General features: G+C 41.1%; 1 protein-coding gene across 4 annotated transcripts in view; it reads right to left on the reverse strand.

The window, feature by feature from the left end:
• Positions 1–943: 943 nt before the first annotated feature.
• SPPL3 (signal peptide peptidase like 3) overlaps positions 944–20620 on the reverse strand; it is a 139987-nt gene continuing 120310 nt past the window's right edge. For 3 of the 4 annotated variants that reach the window (XM_038575335.1, XM_038575337.1, XM_038575336.1), the window contains 8 exons: positions 17488–17607; positions 16687–16765; positions 15618–15730; positions 6328–6434; positions 5767–5930; positions 4793–4992; positions 3441–3550; positions 944–2756 (listed from right to left, as the gene is read on the reverse strand). In XM_038575335.1, the coding sequence (XP_038431263.1) occupies positions 2685–2756; positions 3441–3550; positions 4793–4992; positions 5767–5930; positions 6328–6434; positions 15618–15730; positions 16687–16765; positions 17488–17607 (965 nt within the window). In that variant the 3' untranslated portion in view covers positions 944–2684. Of the gene's footprint in view, positions 2757–3440; positions 3551–4792; positions 4993–5766; positions 5931–6327; positions 6435–15617; positions 15731–16686; positions 16766–17487; positions 17608–18014; positions 18103–20620 lie in introns of those variants that run through there. The other variant, XM_038575338.1, reaches the window with a different exon arrangement.

Below are 20620 nucleotides of genomic sequence, written 5' to 3' on the forward strand. Positions count from 1 at the left end.
CTTTGCTGTCTATTTTCATCAGCTCCAATTAGAAGAAAGTTACTATGAGTGAGAGTCCCCACATGCAGTCTCTTTGGAGGAAGAAGAACCTCAGACTAGTGAAGAAGGAATAGGGTCTGTGCCAAACTTTTGTCAACATGCCTTGCCTAATGGAAGACTTCCTAGAAGACCCTAGAACTCAGAGCATCTGAGAAACCACAAAAAAAAAAAAAAAAAAAAAAAAAAAAGACATAAATATGTATTGGCCAAGGGATGGGAGAAGACTATAAGGAAAGACTGAAATTGTGTGCTGTAACTGCAGCCTCCCATTCCCCACCTCCTCTTGCCCAAAGAGCACTACTTTCAGAACAGGGGAAATTCTAATGTGTCTTCTGTGGTTAAAACAAAAGGAGTATTTGTGGTTCCTCTGCTCAAGTTTTAAGGGCTTTGAGGACTAGCAGCTGGAATCCAAATTACATTCAGGGACACGTGTGGGTATTTTTCCCCTTAAACCTGCACAGGAGCAGAGATAACAAAAAATTGTATTTTCTGTCTGGAATTTAGTTTTTTTACAAAAATAAAAATAAAAATGACCAACTGCCAGGATAATACTTCTAACCATTACTGGCACTTACCCTTAACTGGAGTCATTTTGGAAGAGTCCCCCAACCCATTCCCCATTTAGCCATTAACATTCTCAAAGGGTAAGAAAGAAGTATAGCCGATAAACAGCGAGCACACAAGTGTACCTGTGGCCTTCACCAAATTCAGAGGCTGTTTTGAGTTCTGTGGACAATGGAAGCTTCAGCTCTTTGACATCTGTAAGAATGAACCAGAGCCACAGGTGACCTTGTCTGGAGATAGACAGGGTCCTCCTATCTTCTGGAATAGGCAGAGCAGGTAGGAGGTGATGGTAGCTCTGTGTGGTACCAACAACCAAAAGTGAAGATGAGGTGACAAAGGCTAGAAAGGAATCATTTATTAAAAAACAAAAACAAAAACAAAACAACAAAAAACAAAACAGCCCTCAGCAGGATTTGAAGACACAACAGAAGAAGGCACCATCCTGATCGCTTTATGCCCCCATGACTGCGCGACATGTATCTGCTTATGAGTTCTGTCCACCGGGAAGCACAGCACACTGGTTCATTGTACAGGTCAAGGTAGAGGCAGGTCACCTGCTGAAGGGAGAAACCAGGACACGTGGGCCCTTTTCACCTCTGCTGTCAGGTAGCCAGAGAGGCAGGCTTCTCTCTGCCTCTACAATGGGCCATTTCTTATGAGGCCAGGGCTGCTGAGACAAAAGCAAGCTGACACGATCACACTAGGTACTACCAGAATGCCTGCTTTCCAGCAAGGACCATAGCATGTGGTTGGATTCTAAGAGGAAAGAGCAGCTTGCTCCTTCTGCAGTGCCTGGAATGTAGGGCCCAGCTCAGAGAGGCATCTGATATTTGTCCCCAATACCCAGTTGTCACCACAGGTAAACCAACACTATAATCACAACAGCAAGGACAGGATCGTGTTGCTTTTTTCCTTTTTTTTCTTCAAGGAGTGAGGGCATGGAAAATACAGCACACCAATGAAACAAAATGCCAAAAAAAAAAAAAAAAATACAAAAACAATAGAAAATAGAAAAATGTATTTACAAGTAGTACATTACTATGATCAGAAAGCACAAAGACACCTGCTGCTATATTACATGCATTGGTTCAAGAAGAAACTACTAAAAATCCTGCAAGGGAGAAGCCTGTAAAAACAAAACAAAAAAAGGGCCAAAAAGTTTGAACTTTTCATCCCTAATTGGCTACACTGATCAAAACCAAACGAGAGCCCCCGAAAGTCCATGAGTATATCAGTACGAATACTATACTGGTTTTTAACTGCACGTTCAGTTGTGGAAGGGAGAGACAGCAGCGTATCCATATACAAGGAAGCCAGAGTAAACTGCTCTACATGCTAAAAATTACAGCAAGTCCCTGTCTGCTACACAGCATGATCTTAGCAGGTTTTAATTTTTGTTTATTCATATATATCTATGTGCGCATGTGTGTATGTATAAAAACCGTGCCCTCGTTCACTGTCAACACAACATCTGGGTGGACATGAACTCATTACAACAAATTCTTATGTGTATTGTTGTAAGAAGTCACTCAATGTCTGTGGATTTAATAAGTCACTTCACACCACAGAAAATATTTAATAAATCCAAAAAAAGGAAAGAATATAACGACAGAAGAGCTTCTGTCTCAGTTCTCTGAAACTGAGTCCCCCATAGGAAACTGGTCCCAAAGTTCTTGAGGGTTCACTGAAGAAACTTCGGTTTGCTAATATTTTTCATCCTTTTAGTGTTCAAAAGGTATAGAACGACTCTTCGCCCTTGTCAGTTTTAATCAGTCATATCTCCATCCCCCACAGGTAACAGTCTGGTGCAGATTCATAAAAATGGGGGAAGAAGGAGCGCTGGGGAGGGCCTGTCACTTCAAGAGGGGCTCCACCTCTACAACAGCAGGAAGAGAAAGAACCAAGCAGGGCTCCAGCACCTCGCTCCTGCAAACAAGCTCCCTGCAAATGCAAAATCCAGTCACACGTCAGTTTTCTATGCAGGTACATCTCCGAGTACCAGGCCAGCTCTAAGAGGAAACAAAACCACGCGTTGACAGAAAAGGACTCAGAAGGCCATTCTGGTCACTCTCTGGGACCCATCATACTTCCAGGAATCGGGAACTGCTGGACTTGGAGTGGAATGGCTCAGACCACATCCGCCGAAGGTCACCCTGGGGAAGAAGGAACTTTACTAAGTAATGAATTTAAAAATGAGTCACGCGCATCTACAAGTCCTTTCTGATTCTTGATCTTAGATCAGACTGCTTCTGTGGAGAATCAAAGAACATTCTAATCTTACTCACTGAAAAGTAACCCACCATTCTTTGAAGAACTCACTAGAAGAGCTCTTAGGCTCCTCAAGCAAAGAAAGGTGTAAGTTCTATCATTTATGAGTGAGATGCTGAGGCCAAGTTAGTTTACCTCTCTGCCTCCTTCTCTGTAAAATGGGTATTATACAAATCTTGTAAATCAGGTAATGCTCCAAAGTCTAGCTGTAACCATACATTTCTTAAGTATTTCCAAACTTTAATGCAGAATATTAAAAAAGCTGGTAGGTGACAAATACGGTGCTGCTTTTAAGGGAAATAGGAAGTCTCTGTAGCTGAACTCTAGGGATTTCAGTTAGTTCATCCATGACCAGGTGGCACAGTAGTCTAACTCACTAGCATTTTCTGCCAGTGACTGCAATAGGTTGGAAGATACCTAATACCAGGTGAGCAAAGTCCACCGACCCACCGTCAAGATCAAGAGCTCCAAGGCTCAAGCAGACCCACCTCCGGCAAGGAGAATACATACCCCAGTCCAAGGTCAGTGCCAAGTTACTGCTTTCACAGGTTTCTAACTGCTTCTCTCACCTTTAAATAGGCCATCGTGAGGAGCGGCAATAAGGTGAATGGCACCAAATAGAGAAGGGCGGGCTGAGCCGCTCGGTGAATGCGGGATGCCACGGTCGCAGTGAGCAGACCTATTAGGGAAGAAACATCCATGAGCAATACCGAGGGACCAGCCGTCAAAGAGGAGAGCCTGCTACCTGGTTGCTACCTGCTGGGGCCCTGACAGGACAGCTTTCCTGTGGCACATGCTGTCCAGTGGCAAGGGCGTGAGAAGCTCAGCAATGGCAGCAAAAGCAGTGTGCAGCAGTGCAGCTTGAAAGTCCTACAATTCCAAGGACCTGTGAGTGGCCCATGCCCCCCTCAGTGCTTAGGTTCCTGGCCCAAGCCTTCACTTCTGCCCTGAGTGTGCCTGGTCCTCCTGTCTCGGGTGGTATGTAATCCCAGACTTGGAGGAAAAAGCCCTGGGGTCAAATCTTGACCAGTCTGCAACTTTTGTTACTTTGGTCATGCATTTCACCTCTGAGCTTCAGCCTCCTCTACTGTGCAATAGGGCTAACACCACTCATCCTAGCAGTCTCTGAGCCTGTGTGCTGAAATGAACCACTCTGCTGTAACCACTGTAGGTACAGACAGGTTCCCGCTATTCCTATAGCCCAATTATGTGGGTCTCTCCCTGTCTGTGTACAAATGAGTTGTCTATGGAAAAACTGGCCCACGGAGAATCTGAGGTTAGAGGTGATAGACATGTTAGGACCAATGAAGGGAAATACCTATTAAATGATGCAGGAAATAAACATGACATTGGTTAACCTCAAGCTGAAGATTTAATTAAGCACACAGACTGATCCACAATCATTGTGTGGTAGATGTTCCTGACTCTGAGGCCTGACCATAGTCTTCCCACAATGTTCTTCAGACATGCTGTTGGATAGAGAAGCTGGGCGGGCCAGTATACACAGCACCTGTCATTTCATGGGCCACTGTTATTCTTTCTCTGTGGTTGACTATAAGAGCAATGAGAGTTGCTACTCTCCTTCCATCTAGCGTCTGCAGCTAAAAAAAACCTGATTTAACTCCAGGGCTTGGAGGATAGTCAGAAGGGATCACAAGCAGGCTCTCTGGCTCTCTCTCTCTTTTTTTTTTAATTTTTTTAAATTTTTTTTTAACTTTTATTTATGATAGTCACAGAGAGAGAGAGAGAGAGAGAGAGAGAGAGAGAGAGAGGCAGAGACATAGGCAGAGGGAGAAGCAGGCTCCATGCACCGGGAGCCCGATGTGGGATTCGATCCCAGGTCTCCAGGATCGCGCCCTGGGCCAAAGGCAGGCGCCAAACCGCTGCGCCACCCAGGGATCCCTCTCTGGCTCTCTCTTACCTACAAAGTATCCAATGAGGGTGCAGTGAAAGTAGGAGACCTTCTGCATGCGTCCAGAGATATTGGCAGGTCCAGAGGCACCACAGGAGTCACCATTGGCTTGTTTTTTGTAGTTGTCATAACGCAGGACAAAGCACAAGAGGAGTCCAGGCATCACGATGTCCCCAATGCCCAACATAGAGAAGTGACTGCCAGTGGAGCTGGAATGTAGTGTCACATGTCAGGGATGCCACCCTCAACAATCCCATTTCTCCTCCTCCTGTGCAGAGTTGTCTGTCAGCTGTTTAAGAGGTTGGACTTATCTGAATGGGAAATGGAAATCTCTAGAGGTGGAACAACGCTAGTTTGTAAAAGTTTAGAGATTACAAGCCATAAGAGCATTGGCAACAGATGTCTTTTTTTTTTTTTTTCCAACAGATGTCTTCAACCAGGCTCCTCCCTGCTTCCGGAGAGCACCTCTAAAGTGACTGCTAAAGTCAGCTAAGTAGTGCTTCCTCGAGAAATGTCAAGCAATTCAGTATTTGTCACACATTTGCTTCTGTGACTTTAAACAAGCACCTGACTACTACCAGAAACGGATATTAAAGCAACACAGTATTTTTCCAAGACTATATCACCAGCAACTGTAGAATTTTAGCATTAGTACATATTTTTACAAATATTTTAGAAGTAAAAAAGATCCAGATTCTTCTGTTGATTTCCTCCAGCCAACTCTAAAATATGGTAACAGAAGTAACATATGGTTGTTTGATAACATTAATAATAAAAAGCAGCACCTGTATCATTTAATGATAAATCTTTACAAGTCAAATCAACGTTCTTCTCATTTGTAAAATGGAGAAAATAACTCACAACGCTTTTCCACTCTAGGAGAAGAATACTGATAATAAAGACTAATTGAGGGACACTGAGGCACAGGGAGACAGTGTGTTCACTGCCTCATCACAACAGGAGGCCCGACGTGCCAGTCCTACCTTGGGAAGACCAGTTTTCCAGGCAGAGACAGGCGAGGAACATCACGCCCAACATTGGGCCCTAGGTGGAGCTTCCGGGATAGAACATCAAGGGGATTGTCAGCTGGTTGCGTGGCCACCTTCACCATGACATTGCTATTGAAGATGTAGGCAGAGAAAAACACCTGCCGAATGCCAAATGGAGAGACTTCTATAACAGAGGAAGCTGGAAGCAACCTAATTTCAGCATCAGCCTTCTTTGTTCTTAAGAGCAAAGTCTCAAAATACTGCAACATCAAGCTATTTTGATGGCATGCTTGGAGGAGAAAGAAAATCTCTGCTCCCAGGGCAGAGAACCTTGTCTGTCTGCTCTCTCCCCTACCCCTAGAGATACACATGCACTAACTGGTTAACACGTCTCAACAAACAAAGGCGTGGACAGATGCCTGCTCACATGTACAGTTCAGGACTGGAGAGAGTGATCTTAACAGTTCACTGTTAACAACAGTTAACAACTGTCAGGAGTGAGTGCTCCAATTAAACACCAAAGAGAGCAGTGGCTTCAGGGAAACAGACTCTTACCCAAAAGACATCGTAGATTAGAAGCCCTGAGAGAAGCAGGCAGGACACCTTGAGGCTGGGCAGGCGGACAAAGGCGATCATGGCGACACAGAGACCCATGGCCAGGGCTGGGGAGGAGACCACAGACATTGGTCAATGCAGAGTATGGGCTCACCCTCCTCACCCTCCTTCCTCAAGGTATTCTGCTTAGAAACCTAACAGTTTGTAAGTCCCCTAAACAATCATGCAGCTCAGTTTAAGATGTTTATATCCTACTTGTGCTAAGTGCCCACTTTAGCTCATTTTGACTTGCTGGTCTTTGGGGATATCCCTTTTTTCATGTTCTTGGATAGTGCTCAACTGTGTAAGTCCCAGGAGATTCTGTTTTTGAATGATAAAGGTCTTGGCCAGGCCCAGTTCAGGACTTATCTGTTTCCTGCTTCCCCCATCCCAGCGAGGACTCGCTGCTCCTAAATGTACAGTCTGCCACACCCGAGGTCATGCACCCTCCCTTTTACTCAGCAATTCATTCTTATATCCTTGCCTTATTTTTTTCTTACACCTCTCAAGATCCGACATATACTATATGCATATATATTTAAAGTCTCTTTCCTCTCAACTAAAATGCCAGGTCCTTGAGGGCACGGTTCCTTGCTGCATCCTGGGAGTCCAGAATGGGTCAGGCAGGTGAATGGGCTCTCCCTGCCTTCCGCTCTCCTCCATTGTTCTGAAACATAGGTCTGACTAGATCACACAGCCATTTACATACTTCCCATGGGTTCTCGTAGTGGGATGAAGGTCCAACAACTTGGCAATGACAGGGACTTAAGGGAAGGCGCCCTTCATTGTGCAAGTCCCCACCCTCAGTGTGCAATGCTGTGGCTCTGTTCTCTAGCCACCTAAATATGATCATACCTCTCAACATCACTATGTTCCTTCCTATTCTCCACAGAAGGCCCTCTTCAAGAAGTCTTTCCTTATCTAATCAGATTCACTACCCAACCCCTTGTGATGCCAAAGAACTCTGAATCTCTCTCAACTTGTTCATCCATTCTGTAATAGTGCAAGTATTTATATACAAGTGAGTTTATTCTCTTCACTGGGTTCTCCTGGTAGACAGAAACCATGGTTTATTCTTTCTGTGAAGCCCCAGCACTTGACAGAATAGGCAATCAATAAATATTTGCTGAATGAATGGAAAATTATGTTCTGTCAAGTTTAAATTTCAAATTATTCTAAGGAAGGTAAGAAAAGCAAGTAAGGCCATATTACAGATGGATATCATTTTAATAGAACTGGTGGTAAACTGGGGCAGCCCAAGTGGCTCAGCGGTTTAGCGCCACCTTCAGCCCAGGGCTTGATCCTGGAGACCCGGGATTGAGTCCCATGTCGGGCTCCCTGTGTGGAGCCTGCTATTCCCTCTGCCTGTGTCTGCGTCTTTCTCTCTGTTTCTCATAAATAAATAAAATCTTAAAAAAAAAAAAAAAAAAAAGGAACATCCAAGCATGAAAAAAATCTCAAAAAACAAAACAAAACAAAAAAACAACTGGTGGTAAACTGTCAATACATGTAGCTAAGTGGGTAAATATAGCAATTTGGTGGACCCCGGACACATCAATTCAACTAATATTTGATGAGTTACTACTGTGGGGATAGTGTTGTACACACACAAGAAGAGATGGATTGCTATTCCCATCCCTGGAAGATAGCACTAAAACTGGGAAGAAGAACAAACGATCTCTATTCCCTGTCATTATTGTTCTCAAGTATTTGCTGGTCTCCATGGTGTGCACTGTAGTATGTGTTTTGGAGAGATGTGGTCAAACATAATTTCTGATTTTTATAATAATCTAGGATATGCTCCTTTTACTAGGATCTCCTTTAATTTTTTAGAAATTTATGAAAACAGAACCAAGGTCCCTAATACAATCAACCCATACTCATTTTTTTAATAATGAGATTTTCCATTATAATTATCTTTGGAAATAAATATTTGGCTGTGCTGTGAATCAATAGACAGGACATGGGCAGGGATGAGCTCAGCTGGCTTGAGGAACACAGTGGTCAGTGGGGGGAAGCCCCTGGGGCAGGGGCAGGGGTGATGGTGGTAGGGGAACAAGAAGTGATCTGTTCAGGAACTTACAAGTGCATATGTGGAGTGCAAAGCACATCAAGAGAACAAAGTAAGAAATCAAGGCCTGAGATGGACAGACAAGGGACAGGCTGTGGCCAGTGAAGGTCAAGGAACTGATAACTGAAAGAGGGATATGGTAACCAAAGGGACAGACAAGCAAAAGGATAGGTTCCCAAGATTAAATGTAATTGCCTCTGTGACACATACAGGTGACTGGTCCATTCTAGAACTTTTCAATTACATTCAGTCACTTAATCCTAAATTGGCAGTAGCTTTTACAGGCCATATGGTCTAAGCATCCACTGCTGCTTTGCCACTCATTTGCTGATCCTACCCCACCTGAGAGGAAACCACCCATGGACAAGACAGAACTGCTCAGTGACAGGATTTCCCATGACTCAGACAATGCCATTAGATCTCTCATCTTCCAAACAAGAAACTCTGGGTCTGTTTTCAATTTATCACAGTCTTTCATCACATAGCCACTCACTCTGCAGCCATTCTGGGTGCCACCCTTTGTGGTCACAGCACAATTTGTCCATGCTTCCCTACGCCTCCCTAGTTTGAAGTGCGTCCTTTCCCACTCTGTGTCTTTCCTGCTTACTCTTCACCGCCATTGGAAATTATCACTTTGCATTGTTTCCTGAATATGGTACTAGGTTCCTTACTCTGTGATGGATCTAGTCTAATTATAAGTCCTATAGCCTCGGGCACAACTCACAGGATGGTAAGGCCTCAGAGTCTGTCTTCCTTTGCTCCCATTCCTACTCCTTCCTCTTCAGCTAAGCTGAGCGATATACCCTATTGCAGTCATACCAAGCGTCCCCACTGTGCTGTGAGTCCCACATGTGAGAAGGCAGAATGCACCCTTTCTGACTCCTTCAGAGAGTTAAATATCACTCCTACCCCCAAACGGATAGTGCCACAATCTGTCACATCCCTGAAACACACCCTCAAATATTCATTCCAGTTTGCCTCTCTTTTTCTTCATGCTTTCGTTAAATAACTCTTCAGAAAATCTTACATCCTCCTCAGGACTTTTCCAAGCCAAAATGAAGAAGTGTGATAACTTTCCCTCATTCCATGCTGCTTGAGAAAACTCAAGACTCTCTCAAATAGTTTTACCAACAATCTTTTGGTTAAATGTAAATTAACCAAAAGTGTTAAGTAAATTATTATATTTTTTAAATTAATTAATTATTTATTCATGAGAGACACACACACACAGAGGCAGAGACACAGGTAGAGGGAGAAGCAGGCCCCATGCAGGGAGCCCAACGTGGGGTGGGACTCGATCCCGGATCTCCAGGATCACGCCCCGGGCCAAAGGTGGCACCAAACCTCTGAGCCACCCGGGCTGCCCGAGAAATAAATTATTAATCTTAGCCAGTGATCTAGAATTACTTTCAACGTATTACTGATATAATCTGTCACTCTGCCTCCACAACCAGTAGGGCCAGGGACAAAGACGATGACCCCATCCAAGCCAAAATGTTCATGAAAAGGAACAGGTAACCTGTAAGATCTTAAGTAGCCTGCACTCCATTCTGTAGGATCTGTAGATCCTCTTTTTTTTTTATTTATGATAGTCACACAGAGAGAGAGAGAGAGAGGCAGAGACACAGGCTGAGGGAGAAGCAGGCTCCATGCAGGGAGCCCGATGTGGGACTCGATCCTGGGTCTCCAGGATCGCACCCTGGGCCAAAGGCAGGCGCTAAACCGCTGCGCCACCCAGGGATCCCCTGGTAGATCCTTTATCTTAGCCCTATGTGGATGAAATGCCACATTCTAGCATTTTATTTTATTATTATTTTTAAAGATTTTATTTATTCATCAGAGACACAGAGAGAGAGGCAGAGACACAGGCAGAGGGAGAAGCAGGCTTCATGCAGGGAGCCCGACATGGGACTCGATCCCGGGTCTCCAGGACTACACCCTGGGCTGAAGGCCGCGTTAAACCGCTGAGCCACCTGGGCTGCCCCACATTCTAGCATTTTAAAACAAGAAAATAAATCAATTACTAGATTTTTGGCACTGCGTGTTTTCTAACCATAGATTAGTAACAAGTGTATTAAATGAGAGCACTGGACTAGATATCTGTTCAAGACTCTTCTGGTCCCTGAACTGGTCAGTGGATGTATACTGTGGATCTGGTTTTACAATCCTTGAATGGTAAATGTGTGTGTAAAAGATTCATCAGCTTTTAGCTAATGTACCAAACCACCCATTGGCCAAATTCTTTCAAGGCTTCCCAAATTTAAAAGGTTAATTTGCCAGATGAAAGTGAAAGTAGATAAAGAACTCTATATTTAGTTCAAGAACATGCTGATGTCTCTTCTTACTGTTAATACTTTTTAGTATATAAGCTTGAAAACATACTTCATGCCTTGCCTTAAAACAACCACATTCATCATTCTGTTTTCACTCTCAATTAACTTCAAAGAACAGGCTTTCATTAAGAAACATTCATTTAAAAAATTCTACTACCAAATTATCACTGCCTACGATGATTTCTGATTCTGTAGAGAAGTCTATAAAGATAATTTCCATGTCAGAGAAGAACAAATTTCAAAACATTAAAAGACTGTGGCTAGAAAGCTACATTTTCTGTAATAGCAGAAAACAAGTCACACACACTTCAAACATTAGAGTCTGAGAAACAAAGAAAGCTCAAAGGTTCTCCTTTTTGGTGGGGGCAGGGAGGAGGAACAACTCTACTCTGGGTCACAAGGGCAGTTTAACCAGTGCAAACTGGTAGGGAGAAGAGACTCTTAGATAAGTAAGGTTTGGGGACCAGCAATAATGACAGAAGGTTATGTAAACACCTACATGCTAGGGTTAAGTGGGGTTTGGAGAGCCTCACGGAACCCTCAGAGAATTTTAGCTGTATTAGCTGAATTTCAGGATGGAAATTTATTTCTGATATTGGTCACTGGGAAAAGTGGGCAGCTTGTATGGGCAGCTCTTTATTAACTCTATAGTCTAGAGGAAATCTTATAGGGCAATGGACTCTAGTCCATCTTACGGGAGAGCTGCTTTATCCCATTCTTCTGTTAGTCTAGTAAGCCTGTCCCTGGCCCTGCCTGTAGAAGTACAAGGAAAATCCTGCTGACTTGTTCTAAAGTATGTGTTTCAGATGGCTGTGTAAATCAGTGTATCCTGAAGAGAATGTCACCTTCCATTGCCAACCTTTTCTTTTTTAGTGACATACTACTAGAAAATAGGTATTTTTCTGTTCCATATGCAATGCTTGGGAGAGTAGAGATGAAAAGTATAAACACACTGCTTGCTGCTTTGAGAGGTATCTAATCTTTTTGGGTCAGCAGCTTGGTAAACTTAAAACCCTTAGCAAAACCTGTAAATAGTATCATGTGTATCTGAACACATGCATAAAGAGTTCCACGAAAGCAGAGCCACAAAAAGTTAGTGGAGTTACAGAGAAACTCAGAGAGGGTCGAGAGACTTCAAGGTAGTTTAAATACCATCTGTCATCATCTGGACTTTGAGTCTGCCAGCATTGAGAGACTGACTAATCAGTCTGGTAAGATGATGACTGTCTTCTACTACTCTAGTTAAAACAGTAGTACCTGAAGCTTTTGTCCTCTCATTACACATAATATTTGTATAATGAGATCATTTATGTGTAACACTTATGGGAATGGACTCTTTAAGGACATCAGCACAGAACAGTTTCTCTTAAGAGTATATAGCTAACAGTCATCCAAACAGTCATTTTAATGGACTGAAATAATCTGATTTAGATATTAACCAACTAACCAGCATTTCTAAATAGTTTTTGTTCAGAAGTAATAGAGGGAAAAAAAAAAAGAAGTAATAGAGAAGAAATGTCTGTGCTGCTTGTTTTCTCATCAGGCACTAGTTTAGGTGAGACTGAAGAATATAATCATAAAAACAGCTATGAGATTTGGACTAATATTTACTCTCTCTAATCATTATCATGACTAAGACTCCTTAATTTTCTGTAACACAGATTTTTAAAAGAGATTAGGCTCTATTCGTCTTTCAAAATCACCCACATGTTTAGGGTAAGTCATTCTGCAGAAATCAAGAGTTAATCTCAGGAAAACTCAAATACACAAACCTGGTACTTTTTCATTACTCTTATTGCCTAATATACAAAAATAGGCATTCACTCTTCTACTATAAGCTGGGCAAGCAACCTGTGTGACTTCAGATGCAATTTCTTTTTAAGTTATTCTTCATCAACCTCTACAAGCACTTAAGTATCAAATACCAATCTGTACGAATACCGAAAGAACTGATACTTGATTTGGGAAATTGAATAGTTCTGGTAACCACTTAAAAACCTTAAACATTTTACTTCAGGATGCTTATACACATTCCAAAGCATGATCACAGAAATGTTTTTTTTACAAGGCAATTTAAGAAGCTAAAACAAGAGATCAAACCTGTCAGACATCAGCAAATGTGAATTACTGCACAGTCAGGGCACTGGTGATTTTGACTCTACTTTCTATTCTGACTCATTAAAGGTCTGTATATAAATCTAAGGGGTAACTTGATTTGCAACCTCACTGAGTGACAGTTCTACTGTAGTTGAGCCATCATCAGAGCTGTGGGAGCACCGTGCCTTAGTGGACAGGAGCCTCCAAAAAGCTGTTTTTAAGGTCTTGATTAGTCTTGTGCTTGCTTGGAATGGATAACAGGAGTAATAAGTGCAATCCATACCCATAATATCTGATTTTCAAATTTCCCTTTTAAAAATTCTTTAGATAGTATTACAGATCGTATAAAATAGTCTTTTGTATTTTAATTTCCTTCTCTTCTGGAGAAAATCAACCAGACCTTGTAGGGCAGAGCAGTTAGATAAGCTCCTTGAGAAAAAAAAAAAAAAAAAAAAAGATAAGCTCCTTGAGATACGGAAAAGTGAACTGTGAAAGTGAGACTAAGGACTGAATGAAAAAGGAGGAGGAGATGCTTATGGGGTCTTTTTTTTTTTTTTTTTAAAGATTTTATTTATTTATTCATGAGAGAGACACACGAGAGAGAGAGAGAGAGAGAGAGAGAGAGAGAGAGAGAGGCAGAGACACAGGCAGAGGGAGAAGCAGGCTCCATGGAGGGAGCCCGACGTGGGACTCGATCCCATGTCCCCAAGATCGCGCCCTGGGCTGAAGGCGGCGCTAAACCGCTGAGCCACCTGGGCTGCCCGCTTACAGGGTCTTTTAAGAAAAGTTTTTAAATGTCTTACGGGAGAGAAAAGAATGAGGTATTTTTGGAAATGTCCCTCCCAAGATATTCTGATGAGAAGTATGAAGTATACACAAGAGTTCTGGGACTGGATAAGTGACTTCACTGAACCTGTTTCCTCTTCTGTCAAGTGGGAATAAGTATCTCCTTCAAAGAGTTTTTCAGGACTAAATGAGATAATCCATGTAAACACCCAGGAAAGCACCCAATGCAGATCATTCAATAAATGTTAGCTCTTACTGCCATTCTTAGTTCATCCTTATCATCACCCATCAAGGGGGAGTCTCATGTGCCACAGATAGAAATGTACACTGCTACTGCCTTTCTGAAAGGCAGTACAGTAATAAAGAAAAAAGAATTTTTAACAAAAATCCTTTGATCTAGGAATTTCATATCTAGGAACTCATCCATAGAAACAATCTTATTAAGTAATCTGACATGTGTACCCAGAGGTGAGACAAGAATGTTTATCTCAGGGTTATTTATAACAGAAGGTTAAAAACAATCTAAGGGGGGACTCCTGGGTGGCTCAGCGGTTAAGCGTCTGCCTCTGGCTCAGGGTGTGATCCTTGGGTCCTGGGATCGAGTTCTGCATTGGGCTCCTTGCCTTCTCCCTCTGCCTATGTCTCTGCCTCTCTTTCTCTCATGAATAAATAAATAAAAATCTTAAAAAAAAAAAAAATCTAAAGGTCCAGAAACAGTTAAGTAACACAATGGAATGCTCTGGAATTTTTTTTTTTAATTTTTTTTTTTTTTAATTTATTTATGATAGTCACAGAGAGAGAGAGAGAGAGGCAGAGACACAGGCAGAGGGAGAAGCAGGCTCCATGCACCGGGAGCCCGACGTGGGATTCGATCCCGGGTCTCCAGGATCGTGCCCCGGGCCAAAGGCAGGCGCCAAACCGCTGCGCCACCCAGGGATCCCTGCTCTGGAATTTTTAAAAAGGATATGCTTCACCTTTATGTTAACGATACAGACATATCATTACATAAAAAGTCTATTGTATATAACATATATATAATATATTCCACACATATATTTGTATGTAATATATGTAACAGTATTATTCCATTTATGTAACAGTAAAATCTACATAAAAACATGTACATGAATGTTCATAGCAGCATTATTCATAATAGCCAAAAAAGTGGCAACAACTGATGAATGGGTAAATAAAACTGGCATATCTATGCAAACAAACAGTAATTGGCCAGAAAAGAAATGAAGTACCAATTGAGGTTACAGCGTGAATGAACCTTGAAAATATCATGCTAAGTGAAAGGAGACAGCCACACAGCCACATAATGTATATTTTATTTATGTGCAATGTCCAGAAGAGGCAGATCCACAGAGAGAGAAAGGAGACTAGTGGATGCTTGGGGCTCAGGTGGGTAATGAGGAGTGACTGCTGGGTATGGGGTTTGGAGGGTAGATGATGACAATGCTCCAAAATTGACTGTAGTGATGGCTGCACAACTCTCTCACTGAATTTTACACTTTAAGTAGGTAAATTATATGGTATACCGTGAATCATACCTCAAAAAGCTGTTATTCAAAAATATCTTAAAAATGTGGGTAAAAATAATAAAAAACTCAACAATATTAACACCACCTAAGAATATCTAATATTCATGGTAATCAGAGTATATGTATATATACATATACATATATTTTAAAGATTTTATTTATTCATGAGAGACAGAGAGAGAGACAGACAGACAGAGACACAGGCAGAGGAAGAAGCAGGCTCCATGCAGGGAGCCCAACATGGGACTCGATCCTGGGTCTCCAGGATCATGCCCTGGGCTGAAGGCGGTGCTAAACCATTGAGCCACCCAGGCTGCCCAACCAGAGGAAATATTACTAAAACACAGAAAGCAAAGGAAGGAAGGACAAATTTAATTATATAAACTATATTAAAACTTCAACTTTTCATATGTTACTCACCATCCATGAGAAGCCAATGGCCAGTGAGAACCCAGATAAGGACGAGCATGACAGACAGAGAGAATGATAATAATTCAGCAGCAGTGAAACGCCCACAGCAACCAAAGGAAATCCTGGAAAACACACATTTATTGGACTAATATAGCAATATATCATATTTCAATAACCAAAATCTCCCTTGGTCCTTCATGCCCAGAGCTCATGATGGTCAGATTAGAAAAGCAGGCTATACCCAGACATCTGGAATTTGAAAATATCCAAACCTCCTTTGAGTAAGCTACAGATATGCAGAGGAATTAATTATACTTCTGCACCCATCTGATACTATACTTTTTTATCCAAAATTATCAACATGGGTGTTTAGAAGTTTAAAGTTACAACACACACACACACAAAAAAGTTACAATGCCAATCTTTGGAGAGTTAAAGTACATGATACAGGAAATTCTGTTCTTATGAGGAAAACAAAATGAAGTATTGACCTTCAATCCACTGGGCAATGATGAATACATATTTATAAAATGACAGTAACTATCTGGTTATCACGAATTCTTGGGAAAATCAGCTGCCCCAAGTACCTGGTTTCCTAAGTGCATATGGCATCTCTGTTAGCACAGCATTTTGTTTCCATGGAGCAGTGGCTTTAGGAGTTAAGTTGTAAAAAGTGTATACACGGGGTTTAGACCATAGTGGCTAGTATATACTCTAGGTCACCAAAGATGAAAGGCAAAAATGTTTCAGTCAACCACTATTTTCATATCCCATTAGCTCCCTAGTAAAGGAATGAAAGCAGTGCTTCAAAACAAAACTGTTTATCTTTCAATAATCTAAGCAGGAAGCATATTTCAACAACTCAGACTGCCTAAGTTTGTTTACATTTCCTCTGCTATGAAAAGGTGCAAAAAGAAATACCATCTTCCAGTCTTAAAGATCAAACATCTCCCTTCCCAGTCTTCTGGTATTTGTGTGCTCAGTCAATACCAGAAATTTAGACTTCTAACAATGCTATCAAGTATAAGATAAAAACATACACAAATTCATAATTTAGAGGAAAATCCCAAGTCCTTACTTATTCTGAGGTGAACAGGGTCTTGTTAAATACTGGCACATCGGGAGGAGGAGGAAAGCAAAAGCTATTGTTGCAAGAACTAGAGAAAGAAAATATATAGTTAACTTTTGTTTAGTTTGAACTATAGGAAAAATGGCATGACTTATGGAAACACTTACTGCCCAGAAAACTTTTCTCAACAGATACAATTAGTTAACCAGAGAAGAAAAATGTCTTCTGTCAGCATTGTACAGATAAAGTCTTGAGAAGAAGTACCTGATTTGAAGTAGGGGAAAGCAGAGACATCTAGGGGTTCTCATTCTCTTCTATCTTAACACGAAAAGAGAAACAGCAGGCCAGGGTATGATCTGACATGTCCAGCATTTTGCTGACGTTTTATACACTCTATTACCTCTTGACTTAAAAACTGATCAGAGGGCTGACCGTTCAATTACTGATTATCACTGTGTCTATCTACAGAAACATCAGTGGGGGTTGCCAATGACTGCTCTCTGCCACATTGGACCTTCTGGTAATCTTCCAGACAAGGAGCCACAGTCAAAATGGTCCTACTATGGTGTCATAAAGCTCACAAGTTTTCAAACCCCTGGCCTTTTATTCAGGCTATGCTGGCAGTCCCAAACTGATGATATGTGTATCATCCAGTGGTTCAAAGAGAAGTGTAGGGAGTAAAAATCAGACTTAAGAAGAAAAACTTGCATAGCAGGGTATATAAATATTAAGTTTTGAATGATGATTAAGAAGAGGTGAAAAAATTTCCTGTAAGGTTAATGTTTAAGAATAGAGAAGAAACTCACTTACCTGCTGTACATATTGTAAAAACTACTTGAACTGAGTCAAAGAAGAAGAACATTACTAGGAGAGAGACAGATGCTCCAATTGGAAGGAACAGCGCCTGGGTAGAGTCAATAGTTTGGATACCTGAAAGAGAAAAAGGGACCTATTAATGACTTAAATAACAGGTGCTATGTCCCTACTTCAGAGACATTAACAGTTGCAGGGGTTAGTACATAAGACATAGATCATCTAGGTCCTTTGATTCTTTCCTTCCCACTGAGATTATGAACTTCTTGCTCTCTTCATGGTGCTTTCATTATAGCAGGTGCTCAAGAAATACTTTTGAACTGAACTACCACTTCCTGCTGCTAACAATCTGGTTGACAAGGCACCAAAAAAAAAAAAAAGACCATCAAAAATAAACAAAAACAGAAAACCTGGAACAACAACCGGTAGTAAAAATTCACATTAGTCAATTTGAGTACATTTGCAGTCTCATGTGCAGGTTTGGTAAAAGAGGTGGTTTAAATATACTAAGTAAAATAACTTATCATCATCTACAGATTTATTCATGTTCACTCTTCTCCACTGTCACTGAGGATCACACCTCTGGGCTGGGGAGTGGAGGGAACAAGACACCTGAAAACCAAAAATCAGAAAAATTATTTTATGGGAACCAATAAGAGATAAATGGGAGAAAACAATTACTTGGGATACAGTAATATTTAGCACAGTGGTTTTCAGTTCGTGGTTATTCATCAGAATCACCTGGAGAGCTTTAACAATTACAATGCCCAGGCCCAACCCCAGATCAATGAAACTGAAATCTCTGGGGGTTAGTAGGGCCCGTTAAAAACTCCTGAAATTTTCTTGTACATACAGAGTTGAGAAGCATTAATAATAAAGTATCTGGTAGAGAAGAGAAACATGGCACAATCTGATAACCACTGAATTAAAAGAAAAAATTACTAATCTGTGTACGATCTACTTCCACAAGAACCTGCTGAGATACAAAGTTCTTGAGAGGAATCAAAGAAAAAACATTCATATGAGCTATTATAAAGAAATGCCAGAAGTAAATGTTTCTTTTCAGTAAATTAAGGCTATGAATAAGATATAATGTGACCAGGATGAACATAACTAGGCAGAAAAGGTTGCAATCATCAACTAATGCTTAAAAACTGCTCTTTGGGGCGGGGGGGGGGGGGGGGGACTTGGTGGGAGGAGCAACATATGCTATATGTTGGCAAATTGAACTCCAGTAAAAAAAAAAAAAAATAATAATAATAATAAAAACTGCTCTTTGGTATTTAAATTTACCTGTCCCAAGAAAGCTATTTAGGTATTTTTGTTAAATATTAAATATTTCTACAAAACAAAATTGCTTCTCACTGGCTAGGCAGAAAAGTCAAATAATTCACCCAAGGAATAGGGCATTTCAATTTAGGAAGAGTGACCTATGTTTCAAGATAGACATGTTCTCTAAGATGGCTGACCAGAACTGCAGTTAAACTTGGCCCCTGGATCCTGTGCACGCATACAATCTTAAAGTGTATTATGGACATTTATGAGACAAAACTCTATATGAAATTCACCTAGTTGTTTTATCTGAGTACTCTACACTTGGTCAAAGAACTACTAGAGGAAACTACATTTCAGGTGCCTTTCCCAACAGAAAATAATGGTTTCTCAAATAATTTTTATATGAGGAAAAACAAATCTTAAAACACACACTTGTACCCTCCTCTTTTGTAAAACAAAACATCATATAGTCTACAGATTAATTATATTGGTTTAAAATATGGACAGAAAATTTAAATGGCTGGCTAGAACAAAGACTGATTAGTAAGTCAGGTATGAAAGAAGTATTTGTTTATAAAAATCTAAATTTTAGAAGTTCAATCTGCAATCAAAACTGAATACAAAGAGCTTTTCTAGAAAGACAATGTACAGATTTTTTTTTTTTGAAAGCACAGATTTTTTTTTTTTTTTAAATTTTATTTATTTATTTATGATAGTCACACAGTGAGAGAGAGAGGGGCAGAGACACAGGCAGAGAGAGAAGCAGGCTCCACGCACCGGGAGCCCGATGTGGGATTCGATCCCGGGTCTCCAGGATCGCGCCCTGGGCCAAAGGCAGGCACCAAACCGCTGCGCCACCCAGGGATCCCGAAAGCACAGATTTTAAACTGTGGAGGTATGAGACACTGCTTCCATTAGTTTTATAAAAGAATGCCCCAAGGGAGTTTACCAAACATCAGCGTCAGAGGGCAAGGGAAGTTCCTTTAGTTGCTGACAGTATGTTAACTAAAAAAATGTATACAATTTCAATACTGTACTTTCTAAAGGTCTGGAGATAATGGTTCTGAAGGGGATGGAGCTGATTAGTCAGAAATTTCAGCCACATTTCAGTGACTTCAAAACAAAACAGAGCATAGCAAAACAGAGCCCTCATAATTGAGGAGTTACTCCAATGCAACTGGCATTACCTTTAAAGCTAAAATTAACATAAGAAATAGGGATGAGGGACGCCTGGGTGGCTCAGCGGTTTGGTGCCTGCCTTCAGCCCAGGGTGTGATCCTGGAGTCCGGGACTGAGTCCCATGACGGGCTCCCTGCATGGAGCCTGCTTCTCCCTCTGCCTGTGTCTATGCCTTTCTCTCTCTCTGTGTTTCTCATGGATAAATAAAATCTTAAAAAAAAAAAAAGAAAGAAAAAAGAAAAAGAAAAAAGAAATAGGATGATTTTCTCTTCAAGGCAGACCTAGGGATAAGGCAGGCACTTTTGAACAGTGGCAAGAAGCTAGTGGAACACAGAGATCGAGGGCAGTCTCAAAAAAAGAAAAAAAAGAAAAAAAAAGAAAAAGGAAGAAAAAGAAAAAGAAAAAGAAAAAAAGAGAGAAAGAGGCATGGTGACGGAAAAAATTAGTACAGAGAAATTATTTTTAGCAATTAGTGAACAAGGCTATAGGCTAAATATATGGTCATGAAATAGATACTGAACAATACACTACCATATTATTGATAATTAAGAAATTTACTGATTTTGCACCTCCATTAAAGAAGCAGGCTTTTCACTATTTACTAGCACCTATTACACAGTAGGTAACATGACGGCTTGAAAAAAACTGTATACTCTTCACAGTTCAGATAAATTCC

Source organism: Canis lupus, chromosome 26, assembly GCF_011100685.1.
Source record: "Canis lupus familiaris isolate Mischka breed German Shepherd chromosome 26, alternate assembly UU_Cfam_GSD_1.0, whole genome shotgun sequence".
NCBI classification, from domain to species: Eukaryota; Metazoa; Chordata; class Mammalia; order Carnivora; family Canidae; genus Canis; species Canis lupus.